The 26,997-nt window shown below is 41.7% G+C and overlaps 2 protein-coding genes across 5 annotated transcripts in view; one reads left to right on the top strand and one right to left on the bottom strand.

The window, feature by feature from the left end:
• ARHGEF6 (Rac/Cdc42 guanine nucleotide exchange factor 6) overlaps positions 1–6,089 on the top strand; it is a 116,880-nt gene extending 110,791 nt beyond the window's left edge. For all 4 annotated transcript variants that reach the window (XM_075999396.1, XM_012756353.3, XM_012756355.3 and 1 more), the window contains 2 exons: positions 2,492–2,546; positions 3,641–6,089. In XM_075999396.1, coding sequence (XP_075855511.1) covers positions 2,492–2,546; positions 3,641–3,781 — 196 coding nt within the window. In that variant the 3' untranslated portion in view covers positions 3,782–6,089. The remainder of the gene's footprint in view (positions 1–2,491; positions 2,547–3,640) is intronic.
• An 8,386-nt stretch (positions 6,090–14,475) lies between these two features.
• CD40LG (CD40 ligand) lies at positions 14,476–26,371 on the bottom strand. Its single transcript, XM_012756360.2, has 5 exons — positions 26,089–26,371; positions 24,052–24,183; positions 19,929–19,983; positions 17,967–18,029; positions 14,476–15,239 (listed from the first exon to the last, which is right to left on the bottom strand). Exons 1-5 carry the CDS (start codon positions 26,242–26,244, stop codon positions 14,863–14,865), a joined length of 783 nt encoding a protein of 260 aa, XP_012611814.1. The 5' UTR covers positions 26,245–26,371; the 3' UTR covers positions 14,476–14,862.
• Between the last annotated feature and the right edge of the window lie 626 nt (positions 26,372–26,997).

Raw genomic sequence — 26,997 nt, 5'->3', positions numbered from 1 at the left:
AGGACAGGCAGAGGTGCCAGAGCCCTCCAGAGCAGCTCCTCCATATGCTAAGCTACTTCAGGGCACATGAGATCATCAGTGCTCTGGATGGGTTTAGAAGGTACCAGAGAGATATCGCTTACATGTTTTTGAGTCAGGAGCTATACTTTCCCATAGCTGACCTCATTTAAAATCCTCCAGCAATCTGGTGAGATAAGCATTACTCTCACCACTTCTACATATAAGGAAACTGAGGTTCATGGAAATTATGTCTCTGGCTTACCTTTGCACAGTAGTGAGTGTGACCTAAGGGGGGAAAATCAGGTTAAGTACTTTATGGCTCATAAAATAAACACAAAGTAGCCAAATAATTCATTTGTTTAAACTTGAGTCATTTCTGAAGTCAGGCCTAAATTTGCTTAGGACAGCATATTTCCAGGTGCTTGTCAATGTCTTTTTGCATCTGGTGTATGAAGTGATACGGCAAAAGAACTTGGACTTGAGAGAAGAACAGTCCTGGTTCAGCTCACAATTCTACTACTCATTAGCTGTGTGACCATAGAGAGGAGCAAGTTCCTTCACCTCTCTATACCTCAGTTTCCTCATCTGTAAAATGGGAATGAAAGTAATAGTTTCAGAATTGTTGTGAGGTTATATAGAATGATAAGTATAAAGGCTAGCACCCAATAAATAATGATAATTATACTAATTATTATAGCTATATTAATCTTCACAACTTCTGAGTTTTTCAGGAAATATGATATTATCCCCATTTTATATGTAATGAAATTTAGACGAAGAGAGGATCAGAAGGAAGGAAACTGATTACGTAATGTTCTAGAACTAGTAAGTGGCAGGATCAGAACTGAAACCTAGATCTCTAAAGTCTTGTCCAGGGAGAGAGCCAGAGAGGAAAAGGCTGTTCTACAACCCATCCAGTGCACTTCATCAATTTTTTTTTTGAGACAGAGTTTCACTCTCTTTCCCTGGCTAGAGTGCCGTAGTGTCAGCCTAGCTCACAGCAACCTCAAACTCCTGGGCTTAAGCAATCCTCCTGCCTCAGCCTTCCGAGTAGCTGGGACTACAGGCATGCACTGCCATGCCCGGCTAATTTTTTTCTATATACTTTTTAGTTGGCCAATTAATTTCTTTCTATTTTTAGTTGAGACAGTGTCTCACTCTTGCTCAGGCTGGTTTTGAACTCCTGACCTTGAGCGATCCTCCCACCTCAGCCTCCCAGAGTGCTAGGATTACAGGTGTGAGCCACCGCACCCAGCCCATCGATTTTTTTTTTTTTTTGTAATATATGGGATCCTTCAGAAATGATGCCCCTGACTTTGTGTCATGTGGGGTCAAATAGCTAAGAAGGGCAATGCCGTAGGACAGATATCGTAGAATAGGCAGAGCCCTGTGATACCTCTCATTATACATTAGGTACGGTAGGAACATTTGTTCCTGCACCAAAGCTAGAGAAATAAAACCCTTATGATGGGAGTCTAAAAAAGTCGAATTTATAAAAGCAGAGAGTAGAATGGTGGTTTCCAGGGGCTGAGAGGAGGGGAAAATGGGGAGATGTTGGTCAAAGGACACAAAATTTCAGTTATTCAGGATGAATAAGTTCTAGAGAGCTAACTAATGTACAGCACGGTGATGAAAGTCAGCCCTCTGTATACGTGAGTTCTCTATCTGTGGATTCAACCAATCCTGGCTCAAAAATATTTAGGAAAAATATTGGAGGGTTGTGCCTGTTCTGAACATGTACAGACTTTTTTTTCTTATTATTTTCTAAACAATATGGTATAACAACTGTTTACATAGTATTTACATTGTATTAAGTATTGTAAGTAATCTAGAGATGAATTAAAATGTATGGAAGTATGTGTGTAGGTTATATGCAAATATGATCCCATTTTATACAAAGGACTTAGCATCCTTCGACTTATATATCCATGGGGGGGTTCCAGAACCAATCTCTCACAGATACTGAGGGACAACTGTATAGTTAGCAGTACTGTATTGTATACTTGAAGTTTGCTAAGAGAGTAGTTCTTAAGTGTTCTCACCAGACTCACAAAAAGTGGTAACTGTGTCAGATGATGGATGTGTTAATTAGCTTGATAGTAGCACTCATTTCACAATGTATCATATATCAAACATCACATTGCACACCTTTGTCAATTATGCCTCAAAAAGCTAGAAAGAAAACCTCATAATGGGCCCTAGTCTCTTGGTTTTTGTCTGTCCCGAAGCTGGAAAGCAAGTAGCAAAGGAGGTGGGAGGTATAGAAAAGGTGCAATGACATGGCGTTTGAATAAGCATGTGTGGTGGTGGTGGTTCTCCCATCAAAATAAGGGACATAAGGACCATTCAGAGCAGTACCATTCCTGATTACCTAGAAAGTCCACTACTTTTGAGGATCTGCATTTTTATAAAGCTGCTTTTATTGTTAAGTATTATGTAACAATACTTCAGTGCTAGACATTCATCTCTGAATCTTATCCTTGTGTTCTAGGAGCCTTGTCGACACTGTTTATGCCTTGAAGGATGAGGTCAAGGAACTGAAACAGGTAATAAAATGTAAAAGTCATTTTCTCAGATAATAGAACCACTCCTTGTTCCTTGCCACACACTGGTAATGCTGTCAGGAAAGGTCCAGGAGCAAGGTTGTGAGAGGGGATTTTTATTTTCCTTGTGTCATCAAGGTAGCTTTTGTTGATTTTTCCACATAGCCTTGGGCTTAAATTTCTGAAGCTTGCTTACATTCGTATTTAATGGTTTGCAATAGGGTTGCAAATTTAGTTACAACTTTCCTATTCTCTGCCATCTGCAAACAGACCTTAAGAAAAGACATATCATTTGTGAGTGATATGTGGGCTTTCCTGCAGATATAGTCCAGTGCTCCATTGTGCACACTCTACCTTGTGCGCGAGGACTTACTGTACATGGTGACAGGGTGAGGGCTGGATGGGAGGGGAGAGAGACCAGGGACTAGAAGACCATTTAGGAGGTTCTTACAAAACTCAGGGTGAGACATGTCAAAGTCCTGAACTGAGGCAGGCCAACGAGGTCATGGAGGAGGAGGACGAATGTAAAAGGGCTGCACATCACAGAGTTTGAACCTATGGAATATGATCAAGAAAGAGCCAGGGATTAAAGATGGAGCTTCTTCCCTGGGTATCTAATTTGATATGGTGGTGCCCTTCATGGAGATCAGAAACCACAGCAGGAGGAGAAGTTTGGAGTGTCAGAGGAGATACTGAGTTCACTTTAGGACCTAATGACTTTGAGGTGCTTGTAATGTATCTAGGTGGAAATACCAAGCTGGCACTTGGAATTGTGCACCTGGTGCTCAGGAGATGAGGTCTGTACCAGAGATATTTGGGAGATGCCTTAATAGACACTTGGGTTTAAAGAGAAGAGACACTAAGTGAAAACAAGTATTGAATTAGAAGAGGGCCAGGGTAGGGAAGAAGAATGCAAGAGGCTTGCCTGAGACAGGTAGGAGAGGAGAATCAAGACGCTGCCTCGTCTTAGATGCTGAGGGAGGGGAGGTTGAGGAATGGATGCGAGTGGGTGGTGAAGGCTGTTGCGAGGATGAGGAGGAGGAGCCCCGGGCAGGGCCCCTTTTGTGTGGTAATCAACATGTTTTTCCCCATTATAGGAGAATAAAAGAATGAAGCAATGCCTGGAAGAAGAATTGAAGTCAAGAAGGGATCTAGAAAAACTGGTGCGGAGGCTATTGAAGCAAACAGATGAGTGTATTCGAGCTGAGTCCAGTAGCAAGACCTCGGTTCTTCCATAATCATCACTGTGCCGCTGGGAAGAGAGTGCCTTCAGGGCATCTTGAAATGTCCCACAGAATGATTCAACTCCATTTGCTCACTTCTGTGGCTTTTATTTTGTGTTTGAGTCTCTCTCATTCTCTCTCTCTCCGTGTGTGTGTGTGTGTGTGTGTGTGTGTGTGTGTGTGTGTGTGTGAGAGCTTGGGCATTTGTTGTTTGGTTATTGGTTGGTTGTTCATTTTTGTCAGCAGGGGGAAAAGCAGGAGCTGGTGGTAGAAGTGGCCCCAGAATCTTTTCCGTTCAGTAAGAAACGGAAAGTGAATGCAGGCAAATGGCTTCTAAGGTTTTCAGATGGCTTTCTGCCATTGCCCTTGGGTCACATTCTTTGGGCAGGCTGCTGTCACAAAGCAGCTGACCATGGCTTATTAAACCATCGTCCAACTTTCCCAACTTTCCCGCCAATGCCTTCCTGTACCTCCAAGTCCCACAGTCCCTAATTACTGAAGGCAAAGCTTCTTGAGCTATGATGCGAGTAGGGTGAAAGATGAACACATTGGCCGAATGACCCAGCTGCCCTTCCCTAGACCATCACATGCCATCCCTCAATCACACTTTTTTTGTTACTGCCTTATGTTGTCAATAAGACCAAGAAAACTGTAGTACCCTTGTTTTTGTCGTGTTGGTGTACATTGTAACTGAGTGGGGCAGAAGCTCGGGTCATCCTTGCCAACACCAAATCCATCACCAAATTGTATTGGACAATCTTCCCCTTCAACAGCAGAGTTGACCATTTCTTCCCAGTGCATGATAGGTTTTTTCCCAAGCCTTCTGCCTAGTGTGTAAGTTTTCTATTTCCCCAGTGCTTTTAGCCAACCATATCAAGTGTTGTGTAAACTAGTATGTATGGGCTTTGCTAATTTTTAAAAAAATATAGTTAGATTGTGAACAGTTACTTTATCTACATTGCATATTCAAACTGTGACCTTTTGTCCTTTGAAACAATCTGCATCAAGGAGATATCATGCCCTAGTAGACGGCTTTTATTCATTGTATTGCTCTTTCACATATCCTGTGAGAAGTTGTAATATTCATTGGCCACTTTGAGTAGGACTTTACGCCTTATTTGCAGAAATGTGCTGTTGGTCCAGTGTGTATATGCAGAACAAAAGGGCCCCTTTACTAGCTGTGTGCTGGTTACTAGTGAAGCTGATTATTTGGAACTGGTTTACTCAAGTTGCTCATTGAATCAAACCATCAACTTTATAAGTATCCCAAAAACCAGAACTGTGAGAAACCAACTTCAGAAGACAGTCACAGAGCAGCGCACATCCAAATCCAGTACAACTGAGAATCGGCCCAAGGCCCTAGGAGAGAGCAGCGCAACCTGCCGCCCCCTCCCCTAAAGACAAGGGAGATTTGGCAGGGTGGGGAAGGTCACTGGAAGAGAGAACAGCGGCCAAAGAGCTGATCAAAGTTGTCTTCCAGATACATTTGATTGGCGCCTGTAAATGTGGGTTTTGCAAATATTGTTTAGGAACCAGACTTGAAGCTTGAAACCCCCAGCTTGCTGAGGAGCCCTTTTTCTTCTGGTACTGAGGGTCTCAGGGTCCCATAGCTACATGGTACGGGGCTGTTGTTTGCTTTTTGCACAGCAGAAATGACAAGATCCACAGGAAATGGACTATTCCTGCAGTCCACCATCAGCCAAGCACTTACAGCTGTCATTGGAAGCTGCAGAGTAAAGACAATTTCTAGGAATGGCTGTTGTTCTATTCTTAAGCACAACAGTTTAAATATGACATTGTTCACTTAAAAATTAAAAGCACCACCACCAATAACAGCACCAACATAGATCTTCTTATCTGCCCTGCCTGTGGTTAGTCAATGGCTTGCAATAAATGTGCAAACTGTATCCATAGGAAACATTTTTGTGATTTTACAAAATACTTTAGCTGATTGCTGAAAATATTGAAAGGTCTGTATTTTAAAGTGATGTGTACATATGCATGGGACTTGGCCCTTCTACTGAGAGGCCTTTGATACTCTGGATAATGAAGCTTGTGCAGAGTGGTATCCGTGCTTACACACTAAATAATAATATAAAGGAAATGAAGCCATGTTAACCTGAGAGCAGTGTCTCCATAGTTGTGTTGTTTACAGTACTCTATAAATGGGTTCCTGTCACCCTGTAATTAAACTGCTGCCCTTAGAGGCCTTTCAGTTCCTTTTCAGTCATGTCCCTTCTTACACAAGCTCAAATTTTCTAACTTGTTTTTATTTTGAAGACTTTTAAAATTGACATTTTCAATACATAAGAATAAACAGTGCTTTATAAAAATAAGTCCTTTGTTTCTTTTTTTGCTAGCTGGTGTGCAGAAAGATCTCTTGTGCTGTGTCAGCTTCCTTTCCCATTTCCCTCATTAGCTACTCCACTGTCACTAGGCCCTCACGCCAGCTTCTACCTCTTTCACTTGGGGCAGATGACATTTGTTCCCTACTTTACAGAGATAATCCATGCCATGAGATAGAACCTTTCTTAACTTTTCCACCTATCTTCTTCTGGCCCCAATTTATAAACTACCTATACTCCTTCTCACCATTTTCCTTCCAATATTAGAGAAAGATATATACATTTTCCTGTTCAAGTTTACCCTTTGATCTTTACTCTTGTCCCCATCCCTCTTTGTATTTTGCAAGATTTGGTCAATCAGTGATGATCCTATATTTTGACCACAGCTGGAATGCTGGTGTCAGCAGTCAGGATGAAAATATTTGCTCTACTTCAAGATAGATGAGCTGGATATTATCTGCTACTCAGCACATTCCTACCCCTTTTATGTTTCTCCCCCAAAACATAAAGGCTAAAAAATACATTTCCCAGACTTTTGCAGTGAGGAAACAATGCAGGTTCCAATACATTTTCACTGCTGCCAACAGGTTTGGAAGGCTTAAGTCAGGCAGAGGCTATCTTCTTGGGGCCTGGTGGCCAGCAGGCAGTTCTAAAGATGTGTGGTGGCTTCTGTACTCCACATTCCATCATGTCTACTCACAGCTTTGTGGGTGAGAGGCTGTAGTAGCAGCAGTAGTGGTAGTAGTAGCAGCAGTGGCTTCCAAACATGTGGATTCCAACTGCAGTGACATGACCTTGAAGCCATTAGTCCAGTGGCTGCTCCTGACTTCCGCTTGACTTCTACTTCTCCAGCCCAATGGTTCTGTAGACACCTAATTGCTTTTCTGCCTGAGATACCTTCAGTGGTTTGTTTCTTGCTCTGAACCAGTAAATATAACATTGCACCTCATATGTGCTAGGCACTGTACTAAGTCATTTACAAGGTTAAGCTCAAGTAAGCCTCATGACAACCCTATGAGGCATTCACTGTTGTTGTCTCCATCTTATGAATGGACAGAGACACAGAGATGTTGAACAGCATGCTAGTACTTGGTGGAGCTAGCATTTGAAACCCTGGTCTGTCTGCCTCTAAGATACATGCTGTCTACCATATTTCCTCCTCTGCATTTGGCACCTGCTAACTAAAGCTCCTACCTCAAATATCCACCCTCATGAAGTCATCAGTAAGCTCTTAATTCCAGGAAATGCTTTTCAATACCCATCTTGACCTCTCTGCAGTATTTGGCCCTTGTCTTCTTGATAAATCTCTCCCTTCCTCGATTTTCATGATCCTGTACTTTCTTCGCATTCATTCAATCACCCCGGTCTCCTTTGCTGGACCTGCCCCCTTTGCCTGTCCCCCAAACATTGCTAATCCTCAACACTCTTTTCCTTGTATCTTCCATTCTACAGCCTCTTCCTGGACAATCTTGTCTACTATAACTTCATTTGTCAAAATGCAAATGAAGCCAGGTTCAGTGACTCACTCCTCTAATCCTAGCACTCTGAGAGGCCGGGCTGAGAGGATTACTTGTGCTCAGGAGTTTGAGACCAGCCTGAGCAAGAGCGAGACACCTGTCTCTATGAAAAATAAAAAAAATTAGTCCAGCGTGGTAGCTTGTCCCTGTAGTCCATCTGCATGGGAGGCTGAGGCAGGAGGATGGGAGGCTGAGGCAGGAGGATCACTTGAGCCCAGGAGTGTGAGGTTGCTGTGAGCTAGGCTGATGCCACGGCACTCTAGCTCAGGCAACAGAGCAAGACTCTGTCTCAAAAAAAAAAAAATTCAAATGCCTCCCATGTTCATATTTTTCCATTCTGACTTTTCTCCTGAGCTCCAGACCCATGGATGCAGTTGCCTTCTGGACATCTCAGCTTGAATGTCCTACAGCACCCCAACCTCAACTAGTTCAAAATCTCATATTTGTTCCCAAACATGCTTCTCTAATGTTTCTCATCCCAGTGGACAGCACCCATGGCCACTTAGTTGCCCCAGCCAGAAACATGGCTATTATCCTTCATTCCATATTCTCCTTCAGCCCTTTATAAATTTATACATTAACCCTTTATAATTCTAGTCATTAAGTCTTACTATTTTAAGTCTACCATATCCCCTGAATTCCTTCTCTCCATCCTCATGGCCATTGCCTAATTTGGGCACTTGTCATCTCTCCTTTGGCATCTCCTTGCTTCTATGTGGTCCTTAACCTGCTGCAGCATTTACACTGGGCTTGGAATGTTTGCACACCTGTTTTGCAAAAGACTGTAAGCTACTTGAGAACAGGGACTGGATCATATTTATCTCTGTATATTCCAAATTCATTACACAAAATATTTAACCTCAATCAGTGTTGGATGGGTGGGTGGATGGATGAAAGAACCCTTTAACTCCTCATAGTAGAAATGTGAATCAAATCTAAGATGAAATAACCCTTTAACTCCCTCATAGTAGAAATGTGAATCAAATCTAAGATGTGTTAAAGATTGCATGTTAGACCCCAGAGAAGTTTATAGTCAGAGAGGTACAAAAGATAGGAGTAGGTTTGTTACCAAAATTATTGAACTTCAAGTGGGATTACATTAGCAAAAAATCCCCATGTGAAGTTATAGATAACTCAGTGGAACTCCAAGAAGGAGGAATGGAAAAAATAACTATACATAAATTATATATATATATATATATATATATATATATATATATATATAAACTGGTTTTCCTGAGAGTTGCTGGATTGCCTATAAAGTTGCTCAGAGGAGTGTGGTATGGGAGGGGTAGGTTTGTGTGCTGATGTCCCTTAGATTGAGAATGAATGATCATAGTCTTTTAAAGAAACCTTCCTAAATATAGAACTGCTCAAGCCTACTGAAAAATTGGGCAACTCCAAGTCCCCAGTGGTTAACTGTTTCTGACAACGAAACTATAAAAAGGGTTTTTGCTACATACAGATCTACTTTAATATTATGCATATATCCTTCCATAAGTGAACCTGGCCTTTTCTTTCTTTTTTTGCTTTCACTTTGCCTCACATTGGGTGTGGTCTTTGGTTTACTACATGAGCAAGGCCTCTCATGTGTACCTGGGTTGCCAGGCATTCTCTTTGGTCTCAGAGGTTTCAACTATTTTTAGATGGCATCTGGGGGTGTGGTGGCTCACACCTGTAATCCTAGCACTCTGGAAGAGCGAGGAGGGAGGAGGATCACTTGAGGTCAGGAGTTTGAGACCAGCCTGAGCAAGTGCAAGACCCCATCTCTACAAAAAATAGAAAAATTAGCCAGGTGTGGTAGCACACACCTGTAGTCCCAGCTACTTGGGAGCCTAAGGCATGAGGATTACTTGAGCCCAGGGTTTTAAGGCTGCTGTGAGCTATGATGATGCCACTGTACTCCAGCCTGAGTGACTGAGTAAGACTCTGTTTCAAAAAAAAAAAAAAAAAGGGCATCCTGTCCACTTGCATCATTGGATGCAGATGGGCATGCTGGAATGCTGGGAACCACATAGTGACCTACCTTAGTGCTTTTCATATGATGATATGCTCCATAGAGCAGACTCTGCTGGGGGACTTTGTATGGACAATTTAATTGAATCTTTATAAACTCTGCACAGCAGGTATTCTTACTATTCCCACTTCACAGATGAGAACACTGAGGCCTAGAGGAAGTGAAATAATTTGTCTATGATTATAAAATTGGCTAATAGTGGAGACTAGATTAAGACTATGTCTGTCTGACTACAGACTTAACCACTACACTACAAGGAGTATTTCTGGTTTTGTGTTTTTGTACAAAGGGGATGTGGTTCACAGAGAAAAGGAACATAAAAATCATATTTAGTTCCATGTTTCTGTGTCTCAAAATACTTCAGACTGTTTTAAAAGCCTAAGCCAGTGCCTCTCCCAACACAGTGGCATTAAGCCCTATGGACATAGTAGCATATAGTGCAAAATGAGTTCTCTCCTGAAGCCCAAGCATCTACATGTTGTTTCCCTTTAAGTGGGGGTGCCCCTTTATTGACAGCTTGCTAGAGCACATTGTTTGCATTCTGTAGTCATTTGCTTCCTATCAAGTTACAGAGACAATAATATTTTATCCTTTGTTCATTTCTCTTTATCTAGAAATAAAAATTATTGGGTATTTCAAACATTCTTCCTTTCCTTAGATAGAATGCAGAAGTGACATGTTTATAAAAATGGAACTAAATTAGATAATTTATAACCAGACTATTACAGATAGATCAGAAAACTACTCGAGTCTTTATCATTTATTGAAACAACTTTTAAAATGTTCAAGTGAAGCTTGGAGCAAATATCATGTACTATTTTATAAACTATTGATAAATGTAGTATAATAAAAACATATTATCTATCTTTATCTACAGTATAATCTCCAGTCATACTCTTCTCCATGGATGCATTTTTATCATCTAGAGATTTTTGACATAATAAAGATCTTTTCAGTATTGAAAATCTTTGCTTCAACCAACACACAGAATTATCTCATGGTCTATTGAGTTATAAGCAGCTGCATTTATTCATTCATCTATTCCTTCGTGTAATGAACAAAGGGCTGATTCTATGCCAGGCCCAGTGGTAGACACTGAAGTTACTATGGTGAATAGGACAAGGTCTTGGTCCTCAAGAAACTCACAACATAGTAGGGAAAACCTCAGCCGTAAGTGCTGTGAAGCACTTGCTAAATGCAGGGTGCAGTGGGGGAAGGGAATGGGTCACATAAGAAGAGAAAACAGCATGCCTGGGACCTAAGGCAGGAAAGCATTTGAAACTTTGCTGAGAGGAAATGAGGGCTAGAATTTAAGAGACTGAGAGAGGGATTGGCAGGAGATGAAATAAGTTAATTATTTTGGTCTTTATTCTAGGGTCCATAAGAAACGGGATTGGTGATATCAGAATTGTGTTTAAGAATTCCACTCTGGCTATGCATGGAGAATGGATGGAAGAAAACAAGAGAGGAGACAGGGAGTCTAGGAGGCTGTTGTACTATTTCAGAAGATGGCAGTCTGGAGTAGGATACTGGCAGTAGAGATAGAAAGATACCGTAAACCTAGAAGAACCTTTTCATATTACTTGTAAAATAACAAACTGCAGTGAAAGGACTATGGATCTGGTTTTGGAAATGTGCAATACCAATTCTATCCACTGGTGTGGTATTTCAGGAAGACAGCTTGGAAAGCTGCATCCAAGTTCTTCTCTCTGCCTTGCCCTTACTCTGCTGTCTTCAGTACAGGGACTGCAAAGCATCTCTGGCTTAAGACTAACAGACACATTCTTAAAGAGAACATATGAATATGATGACATCGCACAAGTCTGTGTGGTATCTTCATCCATTTAAGTGGAAAGCTGAAGAAAATTTCCAATGTCACGTTTTTCATTTAGTTTTGCAGAACTGCTTTCTGTGTGTTTGTCACCTTTGTAAAATGATCAAGTCAACAAAAATAAATATATATTATTTAAATTTCTGTCCTGTAAAACAGTTAAAATATTAAATATTTGTTTTGAAAAAAAATTAATTTAAAAGTTAAGAGATAGGCTTGATGGGTATAGGCTGGTGGGATTGGACATGGGCAGTGAAGACAATGAGAAATCAAGCCAGGTTTCTGGCCTGCGAAACGGGATAGATGAGGACACCACTGACTGGAAAGAGATACACTGAAAATAGATCCCATAATGTGTGAAACAAGATTAAGAACTAACTCCATTGTGGCCAGGCGTGGTGGCTCACACCTGTAATCCTAGCACTCTCGGAGGCTGAGGCGGGCGGATTGCTTGAGGTCAGGACTTTGAGACCAGCCTGAGCAATAGCGAGACCCCGTCTCTACTAAAAATAGAAAGAAATTAGCTGGATAGCTAAAAATACATAGAAAAATTAACCGGGCATGGTGGAGCATGCCTGTAGTCCCAGCTACTCAGGAGGCTGAGGCAGAAGGATTGCTTAAGCCCAGGACTTTGAGGTTGCTGTGAGCTAGGATGACACCACGGCACTCACTCTAGCTTAGGCAGTAGAGTGAGACTCTGTCTCAAAAAGAAAAAAAAAAAAAAGACTAACTCCATTGGGATGCATTGGGTTTGAGAACAAGGCCCACCATTTGGAGATGCAGGCAAACTCTAAGGGACAGATGAGAACTAAAGGTATGTCATTAGTAGCATGAAGTAGCTACAAGGTTAAAACCATGAACCCAAGGGAGACAGCCCATAGTGAGCATGTAGGACAGGAGGAGAAAGGGTAAAGGATCTGGGGTCCTTGGGAAGGGCAAGTTGACATTATGAAGAACCAACCTGAGAAGGTGAAGGCAGTTGGCTATTGTGAGGTTGAAGCTTAGGGGAGAGGTCTGCACTGGAGTTATAGGAAGTGGCATTTAGAGGGCAGTAGAAACCACGGAGAGGAAATAGCCTAGAAAATGTAGAGTGTTTTTGTATTAATAGCATCACTTCTGGTACCAGATATGGTTTGCAATTTGGTTACTAGAGGTAGAAATAATCTGGAAGATGATGATTTTCAAAGAAGAAGGCAGGGTGAAATGCAGGGGCAATGTTTAACCCAAAAACAGGGCATGAATATGGGAAGATTATAAAAATTTGTCCGGGTGGACATAAATTCCCTTCTGATGAACCTTACTAAAGGGCTGATGACTCTTGCCCTCCCCATTGTCTCACCCAGGCAAGTTGGGTAAGTATGGCGATGCTGCAAAGTGGGTACTCAACCACTGTAAGGAAGGGAGGGCCATGCCTGTGTATGGTACCTCTCTCTCTTAACTGGGCCTGGGATTTCCTAAGGGAGGCCCACACCTGTGACAGTATCATGTCTCCTCAGCTGCCATGGCCACTGCCCACTTCCTTCAAGTGTCCCATGCAGATGTTAACATTGGAGAAGGATCTTTGCTTCTGGAGGACAAGATAACAGTGTGGGGACATCCCTGGTGAGTCCCTGATTCAACCAATGTCATCCCTGCTGGTGGTCAAGTTCTCTCACTGGAGAAAGTACACAGCCAAGCATGTTTGTCTGGCATGATTTCAGCTTCGTGTTGGATGTGCATGCTCCACGGTCTTCAGAGTCACCCAGCCAAGGAAAGACCGTGGTATCCATGGGACTGAAGAGCAAGGACAGTGACCAAGATCTGGCCTCACCCTTTCTCACTCTCCTTTCCAATCTCTACAGTAATATTTTCTTTTGGATGAACATATGGTGTTTGTCTTAAGCAAAGCACTCTACCAGTAAAATTAAAGATGCCACTCTGGGTTTCTTACCTGAATAATTCCTTTATTGGAGGTGACAAGAAATGGCTCCATTGGCTTCCATGGAAGACTGTGGGGCCAATACTTTCCCTCAGGTTGTCCCAGCTCCATTTCCTCTTGCCTAAGGTGGAACCACCTAGACAGCTATTAAAAAGATACACTACTGCTTCTTACTGAAGCTCCTCACCTCCCCACCACACTTAGCTGTGATTAACCAAGAAAAAAAAATATTTTCTATCTCCTGCAACCTTTTCAGAGCAAGCTGGAAATAAAGACTCAGATTGCTTTGCACTGAACAGGCTAACATGCCATCCATCAAAGGCTATCTCAGACTTCCGGAGAGTGTGCAGCCTCCAAGACGTTTTGTGGTGTAAGTAGCTTGAGAACCAAGTTTATGAAAACATCACAAAGGTTGGGAAAATTCCCTCCAGGTGCTTCTTCTTGGCCCAACCGGGCTGAGGGCCTCAGGTATTAAACTACAACAATAATGTTAAGGGATCTTTATTATTCAAAAAATAAATAACAAGATAATTACAAGTTCATTCTGGAAACAATAGAGACTGCAGGTAGATACAATAGACTTCCTTTAAATACAGTCATTTTTTGATGAGGAGTGGGCAAGCTTGGGCTGCCCCCCCTCCATTTGCAGTGGGACAAAGTGGAAAGAAAATAACTGGTTACAATGGCCTGACTCTGTGTGTGTGTGTGTGTATGAGAGAGAGAGAGAGAGCGAGAGAGACTGAAAAGGAGAGATTGGGAGAGTGAAATTGAGAGAGTGAGAGAGACTGAAAAAGAGAGATTGGGAGAGTGAAATTGAGAGAGAGAGAGAGAGACTGAAAAAGAGAGATTGGGAGAGTGAAATTGAGAGAGAGAGACTGAAAAAGAGAGATTGGGAGAGATAAATTGAGAAGAGCGAAATTGAGAGAGAGAGAGACTGAAAGAGAGATGAAGAGAGATTGAAAGAGAATGAATGACTGTCAGGGTGGGTGGCGGGGGCAGGGTTTTCAGTTCTCCACTGCACTACACGATCTAGAGCCTGGCCTCCTCCATCAGAGCCGCAGGAGCCCAGAGTCAACCCTAACTGAATGTGAGCTGGAGCCTGCCCATTTCCCTTCTGCATCCTCACTGATAAATCAAATGTATTGTCCCCTGAAAGACACCGCATGCAAAGAAACAAAACTGAACTTGGCTAATTATCTGCTGTTTACTCAGAATTCAGTTTGTGCATAGTGGCCTTGTGTTTTCATAGGACCCTCTGGATGTCTGTATCAGTGGGGTTGCTGCTTCAGAATATAAGCTCTTATGGAGCAGGGCCCGTTTGGGTTTCCCATGCCCTGTAATTCACTTATTACAGCCCTACATGCCCTGCGTGTATAATAAATAGTTCTCCACGAGGAGGATCCTAGGGTTATAAATAGGCAGTTCAGCAGGGGGTGGTGTTAACTGCTGCGCTGCAAGGTTATACTGTTCAGAGTTTGAGCAGGCCAAAGGATGTGAAGCCAGTCCCGTGGCTCACTTGGCTTGGATCAGTCACATTGACAAACACCGAAGCACCTGCTTGCAATTCAAACACTCCTCCCAAGTGGATGGATTGCTGCTCACAAGCTTTGGAGGAACTGTGGGTATTTGCCGCTCTGAGCAAGATTCTCTCAGATCCACCCGTGGACCTCAGGCAGAGGCTGGCTATAAATGGAGCTTGACTCGAAGCTTCCCGGTTAGAGCAGAAGGTGACTTGGGCATAGATATAATAGAGTCCTTGTCTTTTAACGGTGAGCTGTTTCCCATTTTCGAGAGTTACCAAGTTGTTGCTCATGGTGTAGTATCCTTTTTCAGCCCACTGTAGAACTGTTACAAAAGAGGAGAAAAATTCATGATGATATGAAACAGTGTGGCTCACATTCTAACAGAAAATGTAGCTTAATGTTAGATATGGCTTTGTATAGGAATGGATTCTCATGGTCCCTTCCAGCCCTCAGAGTCTATGCAGGAGTTTTGGCTAACAAATCAACATGGGCTTCAGAGTCACACAGAGCAGGTTCCAACCCAGGCTGTATCCAAGCTTGGGCAAGTCAATCTCCCTGAGCTCCAGTTCCTCATCTGCAACCTGGGGCTAATATTAGAGTGTATTTCAAAGACTTGTGAAGATTAAACAACGTAACACATCACAGTGAGTTTCCTTCTCTCTTCAGGGTTCTTAAAGCCAATTTGCCCTTGAACTTAATGATGCAAATGATTTCAAAATTCCATATGATCAATTATGCATACCAAATTATTCAGACAAAATCCCTGCTAATATTAACATGGATACCTTGCTTTCTTTAAATTTTACAAAGTCAAAGAGTTGTCACTCTACCTAGCTCAGCCTCAGCAAAGACCCCAGTTGTTCCTACCTAATCACGCTGTTGCAAACCCGACTGCCTCCCACAGCAAGGACTAAAATTAGGCAAGGAAGTATGAAAATAAACTGTGTGTTCACTTCGCTGTGTGTTTTGATCTCCCATTGTAGTGGGCGCCACCAACTTGAAAGTACCTGTATTCTTGTGGCTAAGCAGAGTACCCACCAACAGTATGCCATTTTCTCGGCTGAGATGTTGAGTGGGTTCAAAGTAGTGTGTGCACCCAATTTCAAATCTCAGCTCCCACAGAGAGTTAGGCAGAGTAGTGGGGGGAAAGTGAAAGTACTGAGAAACTTTAAAAAAATAATTCCTATTTGGTGGTCTTAGGCCTATCAGGGCACAAGATCCCACCCGCTAAGACTCATCCTTTAGTAATAAGGAGGCATCCCAGAATGCCTGACATATCTGGGCCTTTTAAGCCATTCCAGAAATAGTACTTCATTATATTTCCCTTTTGGACCATTTGAGGGAAAAAAAGGCAATTTATCTATCTTTTAATCCACTAAATTTACTTTGGTATTTCTTTGCCTAATTTTAGTCCTTGCTGTGGGATGTAAGGCAAGTTTGGAGCAGCACGGCCAAGTACAAATAAGACGTTTGGGACTGGAGTGCGGGAGGAATGTTACTGTCTTCCCACCTGGTCCCCTGCAGACCTACTGTAACACAGACTGTGAAGATATTGTAGGATCGATATCTGTCACCAGCCTTTTGGGAGGATGAAATATATTCCAGGGCAAGGACTTAGATATAGATGGACAAAGACCAGTGGGAAGCTATTCTTCTAAGAAGTTCCTCTATTGCTGTCATCCAATCCAAAAAAGAGAAGGTGTCATGTGGATGGCCACCCTGCACACAGCAATATAGTTGTGATGTTCTCCCATAAATATATTTTCTGAGACATAAGTACTTGGCAGAATTATTAAATATTGTGGAAATAATGTATATTAATGAAAGACTTTATATGTCTCTTTCTACATCTAAACCATAGTGCAGTAGACAAAGTAGTAGCATATTGCATTCGTATAGCACTTGATGGCATAACTTTCTGCCACATTAGCTGATTTGTTCCTCAAAGCCACCCTGTGGAGTAAGTGAGGTAGGAAACTGCTGTGTAGGTAAACGGGCTTGACCAAGGTCACCCAACAAGTAGTGGTCATGCTTCTTGAACCCCAGTGTCCCTATTCAGTGTTCTATTCCCATACTATGATCCATGATAACTGTGCATGTGTTGTACCCACTGAGAAGTCCAAGCCACCTTAGGGATAGGATAGGCGGTATCTATCCCTTTCTCTATCTCCCCCCCACACACTGTGCATGTGTGTTTGTGTGTGTGTAGTTCTAAACACACACACACACACACACACACACACACACACACACACACACACACACACACAGTAGAACTCCATTCCAGAGCACTCTGCTGAATTTTTCAAAGACTGCTCTGATGCTCTTGCCTTCGTGTCGATGGGGAACTTTATGTTAGCGTGCATGTTTGCATCCATTTATCAGATGTGACACATTCTCCAGCACCAGCTATCACAAGGTACAGATTTAGGGGAAAAAATCTAAGGGCTAGAATGGTAACAGAATGGTAGCAGAACGTATATGGAAATAAAATTGTTCAAAGTTGAAAAGATCACAGTATGTTGTCTGTTGTTACTTCATTGGAAAATCTAACGTCTTGGCACCTATTGATCTTTACAGAATGATTTTACCTTTAATTTCCCTGAGGTTGGCCCCAGTGAGGCTGAGCTTAATCATACAGGGATTGACAGATGGCAGGAAGTACCCCTTGAGGCCCATTTCCACACAGCCATTCTCACAGTAAGGGTGAGGAGAAGGGATGCTCCCAGTCATGAGGTCACTACCTGCCATCTCTTCCATGTTGTCAGAATAATGGTTTCTCCACCCAGTAATTCATCATTTAAAATCAGCCATTGAGCAAGAACATAATGAGAACATCAGGATTGCATCCCACCTCCTTTTGTCCTTCTAAGTCCCATCTGTGCACTTGAGCTCACTTTGAACACAAAGGAGAGCATATGAGAGCTGTATGGCTAGGTTTGCAAATTGGGCCCCAGAGGAAGACAGGAGCCTAGTCATTAGGCTGCACTGTTTGGGCATCCCAGCCTTCCCCCTTGGGTGGCTAGCACTCAGATGCTATGGGACTTACCAGATGCTGTTTTGCCACTGGCCTCACTTATGACATGTGCTGCAATTTGAGGATTCTGATCACCTGAAATGAAACCAAAACCAAACTGTCATGCCAAAGTAATACAAAATTGCCCACAGAAGTGTTTAGTCAAGTTCTACAAGTGTGTGTACTAGAGTAGTTACATGTACTAAAGTAGGTTACATGAAAGGAAGGATGAAATGGTCTGAAATCCCTCTCACTGAAGGAAAAGTTGGTTTCTAATATCTTAATAATTGAATTGGCCGTTTCCATTGATCTCATTCTCCAAGTAGTTGATCAATACTGAATTCCATTTTACATAGATTGGCACAGGCTGAATATACTAGTCTTCATTAAACATACCTTGAATTTTGCTTTTAATAACAGTTTCTATACATTGGGGTTTTAGTGGGCCCCAAGATTGTGTCTGCACACTTAGTAACATGCTTATGGTGTCTGATTTGGTGAAGCAACTGGCCAAACTATTGTATCTATCTCTAATTGTTTCTCATGTAAAAGGATTGCTTCTTAATAAATGCACAGACTGTGTGGTAGTTTCTTTTTTTCCAGTTATGAGCCTGGTGCTGGGTACTTTGTAGATGCCCTATAAATGTTAAGTCAAATTGCATGACCTAAACAACCAGTTTAGTTAAATTTATTATTTTCTCAAAGACTACTAGACAGCACCCACATGAACTATTTCCTCAAGTTTCACTTAATTAACAGGCAGCATGGTATCACTCAACATATCTTGCAGTCATTCTGAAGACAACATCTTCATGGAAGTCAGATGACTCTTTAGCTGTCAGACCAATAATTAAGGCAAGCTCTGAGTACTTTCTTTGTCTCAGAAAATAGTATCTATATCTCTGCAAGTATGCATTTCTTTTGTGTATTAGAATTGCACAAGTCATAGCATCAAGTTCACCAACTTCATAACATAATAGTCTCTCTAACAACATTCCCTCTTTCCCCTACCCATTATTGTGTTGGGTGAGGTGCCATACTCTAAAAGGAACAGGGAGACGTTAGTGTGTCTGGAAAAGGAGGTAACTGGGAGAGAAAAAGGCATAGAAAGGGTCATAGGAGGAACAGTGGAAGACATCAGTGATCTTTAGCCTAGAGAAGAGAAAGCTCAATCAAGGCTCAGGGGCCATAGTTGCTGTCTTCCATATCTGGACAGCTGCTGTGTATGAAAGGGATTATACTGTTTACTATGGCTCTGAAGAGCAGAACTGGGACTAGTGAGTGGCGATTACAGGAACAAATTCTGCTTCAAGAGGAGGAAAGACTTCTCTTGAGTAGTATAGTAATCTTACTATAATTGTTACAGCCATTCAAAGATGGACCAGGCTGCCTTATGAGGCAGAAGGTGCCTCATCCCTAGACATGTTCGATCAGAAGCCCGATAGCCAGTGCTATTGTGAAAGAGATTCATTCATGTTCTGGAGATGGTGTTCTTGATTTGAGAACCGTCAAGTTCCCTTCCAACCCTGAGATGTTCAAGATGCTTTAACGTCAAGAATAGGGCCAAGAGTAGAACACTGTTACACGGTCACTCCTCGATCCCAGAGGCTCCACCAGCCACTGTCCCTCATGAAAAACTGTTATCATTGAGTGATGAACACCACTGCTACCAAATGATGACTTTCCTGTCATCTCATCCTCCGTAGGTGGTAACAGGCTGTATGGTTGCTTGGATTAAGATATTGAACATAATGAGATTTCTTCAGGCTTGGTACTGTCAGCATGAAAGGAACATAGTCTCCCTCATAAATATGTACATACAAAGCCTTTCCAAACCATAGGGACCAGAGAAGGTGTCAATGTGACAATTGTGTCCCTGTTTTATTTCCAGGGCTAAAAGTTCCCTGATTCAACATTGGGTTTTTCAATATGGTCAGTCTTCAGACTTCCTTTTAGTTTTTAAGCATTCATAGAAATTGGTAAATAGCATCTCACCTTTTTGCATTTCATAGCTGTTTTCTTTCTTCTTCTCTTTGTTTAGAATTATTTCCTGAAAGAAGAATCATTACAAAAGGTCATTTTGACAGGGGCTCTGCTGTGGGGTTGTAAAGGTATCATTCATTTGGCATCTGTCATTACTCTGTTACCTATTTCTGGTGAGGATTATCATATTGACTCAGATCCTGTCATTAATCCCATCATACTGATTGGGAGCCCAGGGCTCTGACAGATGAACCAACAGCCCAGAACACCCAGGGGAGAATCTGGAAGCAAAATCCAGGCCTTATTATCTTCATTCCAGTGCTCTCTCCAGACCAGAGGCTGCGATACTGACCCATCCTATGACCCCGACCTCCCTGGCTTTGACAGGTATTGACAAATAATGTTGAATGGCATGATGATCCTTCCCTGGGAACTGGGATATTATTCAACATAAAGGGGATATTATTCAACATAGGGGATATTATTCAACATAAAGCATGGTGTGTATCTATTAGAATAAAATTGTTCTGAGGTCTCGTAGAAAAAGGTAATAGTACATTTGATCTTGGGAGAGAAAATACAGACTATGAAAAGACCCTCAGACATTTTAAATTTTGTTTCCCTTTCAATGGGTGGAAGAGATTCTCTTGTTGAAGGTTGCTTTGGATAGCCTGAATTTATTTAGAATAATCAGCATTTAGGAAACACATCTCCCAATGCTGCTGATGTTCAAAGGCAAATGTGACACTTCTTAAAAGATTTCTTTTCACTTATGAACGGAAGGAAGGCTAGAGGTACTTAAAGAAGCTAACAGCGATTTCCATCAACATATGTTGGAAGGTAATAAAAGCCATTGCTGCCATTTTAAAGAGACTGAACAAAAGACCTGGAGGGCTTAAGTGGACAGCATGAGGTCACCCAAAAAGGCTGAGGCTTAACCCAAGAGAAGCAACTGTGAGATCACATTCACAGGCTGGGCTCAGCTCATTCCATCTCTCTATCTCCAGAACACAAAAGAGTAAGATAGCAGCATTTCTACATCTTGTGATAATCAAAGCTCTGTGCTTCCTCTCACTCCCAAAATTGATTGTCTATAGGACCCTTCCTTTTCCTTCCTTCCCGCAAAGGATTTGTGCTGTCACTGTTGAGTGTCTTGCTGTAGGCTCAGCTCAGTCACCAGATATGAGGGTGTAGGTCACAGAGCCCCATGGGGAACCTGAGCCTCGGAACTCTCACATGGGCCTCAGAGCTACAACTTTCCATTTGAGCTAAGGTGCGGCACTATGAAGACGCGGCGACAGGAAAATGTTTGTGAGATCACAAGTAAACAAATGACTATTTAGTGTCTCTTCAAAAACTGGAGTGTGATGATTGAGGTTGAGATACTATTAGGTTAGGTGGCTTCATTGGTGTCACAGCCTGGCCAAGATGAAAATGTGAAGTCAGCAAAGCGTGTTTTTTATGAGTCCAGCCTTGCCTTTCTGTGAACTTTCCCCCAACTACACTCCCCGGAGCCTTTTTTATTTTTCTTGCTTCACTCCCCATCTCAACTGAGATACTAAAATAAACTTTCAGAAAATCTGGGATTGATTATTTCTCTTTTAGTAGGAACTCTATGTGGCAGGTATGAACAGATTACACTTTATTTCCAAAAAGGAAATTTGTTGACCCTCTCAAAGGCACCTCAGGCATCCGTGGGCAGATAATCATGCAACTGATCATTCCAGCAGGAGGTAGAGTGGCTAGTTTTAAGTTTTAATGTGAAATTACACCATTCAAAATGATGCCTCCGTTGACTCTAACATGAGCCTGAATCCCCTCTTCCCCCCAAAGTGACAGCTTGGTGCTTCCTGCCTCAGAAGATAATGAGAGCCTTATCACTAGAGGTGTTCAAAGAGAGATTGGGTGTCCACTTGGTAGGGATGATGGAGAGAACGACTGTCGTTCTGGATTGAGAATTGCATCTGCTGACTTCTAAGACCCCATCAAGCCAGCCCTATGACTCAAAGGCTTCAAATGCAAACTTGAAGTTGCTCTGGACTAGCCAGCCTGTGGCCCAGAAAGAAAGCCTGATAACATTAGCTGAGAAAATACAAATCCAATCTGGGGCTTTCCAGTTATTGGCTTATTAGGTTAAAATAAAAAGTCTATAATATTGTTTTAGAGTGAGAAATTCTGGAGAATGGGTAGTAGAAAGGGGGTCAGTCATTGGAGGAGGATTGGGTAGCTAGAGGACTTTGTACCTAACCATCGTGCATATTCTAGGTACAGATGGCATTGAGTAGGGTTACACGTCTGCTACAGTAGAAGCAAGGGGTCTCCTTACTCATATGTAAGGAGGAGATCCCCAGGGCTCCAGTTGATGTGCCTGAGGAGGTCTACCCTTTTAGAACATGAAACTTTGGAGCAGTCACTTTTTTCATACAAGCATAAGCAAGGATGCCAAACTGACCGTTTTCCTTACTCCTACCCTGGGTAGCTGATTTTGGAGTCTGAAATAAAGACTCGAGAAATGGGCAATTTAACTGTAAAACTCTCAGTAAGAAAGAGAGGGAGGGAAAAAAAAACAACAAGCCACTCTCACTACTACTGGAGGACACTGAAGGCTGATCACATAATTACAGAATATCAGAGCTGCCCTTACAGATAATCTCAGTCCTCTCATGTCATAGATGAAAAAACTGAGGCCCAGAGAGATGAAGTCATTTGTTCAAGATCACACAGTCAAGCACATTCAATATGCTATTTGGATTATTAACTATTGATTTGAAAGTGCCTTTATTCACATGTAAATTTGTAACACCTTCCAATATCCTGTAACACTGGCCAGAATCCTTGAAGAACCTGAGAAACTCAAATCATTTCCTGATCTGGCCAATCTTGCAAATAAAGGGTTCGGAGTTTCACCTGAAACCTAGATTAGTGCAAAGAAGCTGAAAGCCAGCAGTGGATTTGAACTGCATTCTGATCCCCATAGGTGACTGAGGAATAAGCTGTTAGAGTCTTTACTATTGGATTAAATTACACATGAGTGACAGTACAGAATGACAGGAATAAGCTCCAAAATAAGCTCTTAAGTCCTTTAACGCCTGCATTAAATTACGCATCATCTACTTGTGAGAACTAATTCCTGTTGGTTTATCCAGATCCCCAACCACCTGGCACAGAGCTGACCTCAATGTGGAGTGCTGCCTCCTAGACACGACCTCCACGAGAGCTGAAAGCCAAGGGTATTTGGCTCAGTGTTCTGAGAGGGAAATGGGTAGAAAGAATTCTTGATGTTCTGAAAGAGCTGCTAGACCTCATGTCTGTGGTGACGGAATTAATGCAAAGGTTCTAAAAATTCCTGTTTTAGGTACCCATTATACCTGCAATGACTTCATGCTGGCTACCAGCCTGGTGGACTAGAAGGCTTCAAACCCTTCCTGCTTCTGGTCATGACTGGCCCTGGAGTGCACTGGCTTCATGAGCAAGTGATATTATACGGGGTCTGGTTTGAGCGGCGCTGAGAATGTTCGTTATCTATACCCTGCACCTCTCCCCACAGTAAAAGGGAAAGATCTCACTTTCAGGGCACCTGAAATTCCATTATCAGAGAAGCACAGGAGACTGTTATCAGTCTGCAGGAGACCCTTCGCTGTGGCCTGCCAGCACGGCAGCTGCCAATGCTACCCTGGGAAGTGGGGATCAGACCATGGATCTGCAGTGGGAAGGCAGCAAGGTTTGCATGGGGAAATACAGAAATGCAAAAAGCAAGCTGGGTATATTTCATAATTTTGCCCAGTGGTAGCTGCATATGTGAGCTCACAAGTGTGAATGTGCCCATGAGAGTGTGTTTTCCCCTAGGACCTTTTTTGTTCTTCTCAAGTGGGAGTGCACATATTTCCAACTTTCTTTTCCCTTCTAAACATAGGATTTGGCTTCGTTTTTGCTTTTTTTGATGCACACATTCATACACACTCTCCATACCCATGCATGTAAGTATGTTTGTATGCATGTATGTATGTATGTATGTGCATATGTGTATGCGTATAACTGATGTTTAAACTTTTACATTGTCAGGTCTCAGTTTCCCAACCTAGCCAATGCAGGAAAACATTTCAATGATAATTTTACCAACAACTAAGCTCCTTACCTTGACGAAACCTTCAAACTGGCTTCTAATCTCCTCACAGTTCAGCAAGGATAAGGGCCCTTCTCCTTTGTTGCATCTCTGTATTGTTTTCATGAATACAAAATCCTCATGAAGACTCCTTTCATCTTCTATCTATTTTGAAATAACAGGAATATGAGAAATGTCATTCTGAAGGAGAATGCAGCTAATGACATCTGCTTTCACATTCACTTCCACAGCGTCAACAACAAGAGGGCTTTGGGGCATAAATGGGGAATAATGAGTCGTTATATTGATGTGTTGCTATTTGGTATTTGCAGTTTAAAAAAATCTATAAAAGCTGGCAATTAAGATGTCATATGTGAAATTCTAGGTAGAAATCACAGCTATTCTAATAAGCTTTCATCACAAAATGTACATTTTCCAACATAATTGTTAGCAATATTCTATAATTGTCATATTTCCCATTGCTCCACTAATGATTGGTCATTATAAACATCAGCCTATAAAATGGTTTTCTGCTGAGCTAATTTGCCCACTTCATTATAGTGTTTGTGATGCAGTGCTTTTAAAAACAAAAGTTAATTTGCTATGTGTGTCAATTAACTTGAGTTCTAATTACATCTCTCTCCCTTTTTAACTTTAGTATTTGTAGAAAACATTTGCATTTTTAAAGACATCATCTTTCATCCCCAGAGTTAACAAGATATTTTATTTTCCCTTGTCTTAGAATAATTAAATGTATGCCTCACTCACATTATTAACTAATTCTGTACCATTTTCTTGTTTGAACAGTAGATTTTTTAGATTCAAAACAGGATCCAGTTAGCCGGCGGCTTTTGCTGTCATTAAGAGCACACCTAAACACAATGGTAAATTTGAGTCTACTTAGGTCACTATTTCCCCTTTAGAGGCTAGGCCTATGTCCAGGCATTGATTGACAGAGCATACCACGCTAAAAACAAACAAACAAACAAACAAACAAGCAACCTGAATAGAATCCCCCCTTTTTTCTCAGCAGTAAAACCTAAAATTTGGGTAACCCAGTGGACTGCTTCAGTCTTCACTGGCTCACCTTATCATCACAGAAAACAGACCTTAATTCTAGGTCTGCATCGCAAGAGAGGACACCCAAGCATCCCTGAGAAAATGCGACCATCCAGATGCTGTCCAGCCACAGTTCCCACATCCAGAATTTTAGGAACAGCCAGATAATTGATCAATTTTCTCCTTTACATCTAAGATTGATATTTTGTCAATACAGGCAATAATGCCCCTCAGTGGAAGTGTATAAAGACATGGAAACAAAATAAATCCTGATGGTTATTTTTTCCTAAGACTGCAAAACAACCTACTAAATTACTCTATTCTTTTGTTCCTGTAAGTCCAATCACTTAAGAATGTAAAACATCTCAGAGGGAAACTGAGCATCTTGCAACTGTAATCAGTGCTTGAAGAATTATATACTGAACGTCACTTGTCCTAAAAGACTGCAAAATCTGGGACTTATTCATGTGCATGCTAATCTGAAGCACTATGAAATTTCAGACCAAACTAATGCTCTCCTTCCCTAGTTGGAAATTTAAAAGAAAAAAGTTGTCTTCATCAGAAAAAGAAATAGTTTATTTTTTAAGCAAAACGTTAGCAAATAATGATAGCTAATGCTGATGTAGTGCTTACTATGTGCCGGGCACAGTTCTAAGCTCTTTACAAGGCTAAACTCACTTAATCTATGAGATGGGTACCATAACCATCCCCATTTCTCAAATGTGGAGACTGAGGCATAGAAATACAAAGTAACTTGCCCCAGAATTGCCCAGCTGGTAGGAACAGCGCTAAGATTTGAACTCAGGCAGTCGGACTAGAGATCCCAAGATCTTAACCAGAAACAAGAATATGAGACTTCACTGACTACACAGTGAACATTATTCCATAAGACCACTCATCTATTTGGGTTTCTGCCATCGTCCATCGTTTGGGTAGCACTAAAAAATAAACCAACTTACAAATCAATAAGAACCCCAAATTTAGTTAATAAAGGCTTGTGGTTCATCTTACCTTGTCCAACCTTCTATGAAGATACACAGCAAAAAATGCTGAGCCAATCATCTGGGTGATAAGAAAAATAGTAAGTAAATACATAAAAATTTTCATGCTGGCGGGCTGTCCAGTGGCCACAGATCGGGGAGAAGGTTGGCTGTATGTTTCGATCATGCTGTGTTGAAGTTGAAATGGTATCTTCTTGCTAAGAAGGTGGCAGAGGCAGCATGAGAAGACTGTCAAAGTGGCCGCCTTGCTCAGGATTAGTTAAGAGCACACAATCGTCGCAGCCCACACTTCCTGGAAAATGTGCTTCGTAGTCTTCTCTCCCAGCAAAAATGTTACGTAAAGGTTTTTTTTTTTTTTTTAAGTTATACTCATATCATTCACTTCCAGGCTTTCCTTTTTGTTAGTAAAGAAGAAACAAGTTTCTTCTTCCATACATTCATTCTTGCCTTGAAATGTCATAGACTTTTTAACAGACAATGGTAGCATTTTCCTATCGCTGTCTAACTTTTCGGGTTCACCAGTTTCAAGGAAAGTGACAAATTCATCCACCAGCAACACTCATTTCAATTTCAATCTTACTAATATAAAGCGGGAATCTGGTATATGAGGAAAGAAACATATGTCAACAAAAGTTTGGATTGATTTTATGATCGGTGTGGCACTAGCTAATTGCTTCTCAAGACCTGACTTCTTTACTTTTTTAAACTCAACGAAATCCTAGCAGCTTTTCAGGTCAAGTCTACATGGCATAAAGCAAAAAAGAGTACTGACAGTTATTAAATAAAATTTAGCTGGATAGATAGTGTAAGAAAAATAAATTTCTCAAAGGCAAAGATCTTGTGGGAAATCAGGCCAAGAGTCTGGGATTGAAGTTAAAGTAGGAACATTGGCTTGGCTTAGCCAAAGTGTCTGTCTACA

Source organism: Microcebus murinus, chromosome X, assembly GCF_040939455.1.
Source record: "Microcebus murinus isolate Inina chromosome X, M.murinus_Inina_mat1.0, whole genome shotgun sequence".
In the NCBI taxonomy this organism is placed as follows: Eukaryota; Metazoa; Chordata; class Mammalia; order Primates; family Cheirogaleidae; genus Microcebus; species Microcebus murinus.
Note: the sequence above shows the minus strand (reverse complement) of the source record. Positions and strands in the feature narration are given on the sequence as shown.

Excerpts from the sequence above, each read along its gene's own strand:
- CD40LG (XM_012756360.2), bottom strand. The coding sequence starts at position 26,244 with ATGATCGAAACATACAGCCAACCTTCTCCCCGATCTGTGGCCACTGGA. Across the intron at positions 18,030-19,928 it reads CAGCTATGAAATGCAAAAAG|GTGATCAGAATCCTCAAATT; the intron begins GTGAGATGCTAT and ends GTTTCATTTCAG. Across the intron at positions 15,240-17,966 it reads CAGTGGCAAAACAGCATCTG|TTCTACAGTGGGCTGAAAAA; the intron begins GTAAGTCCCATA and ends CTTTTGTAACAG.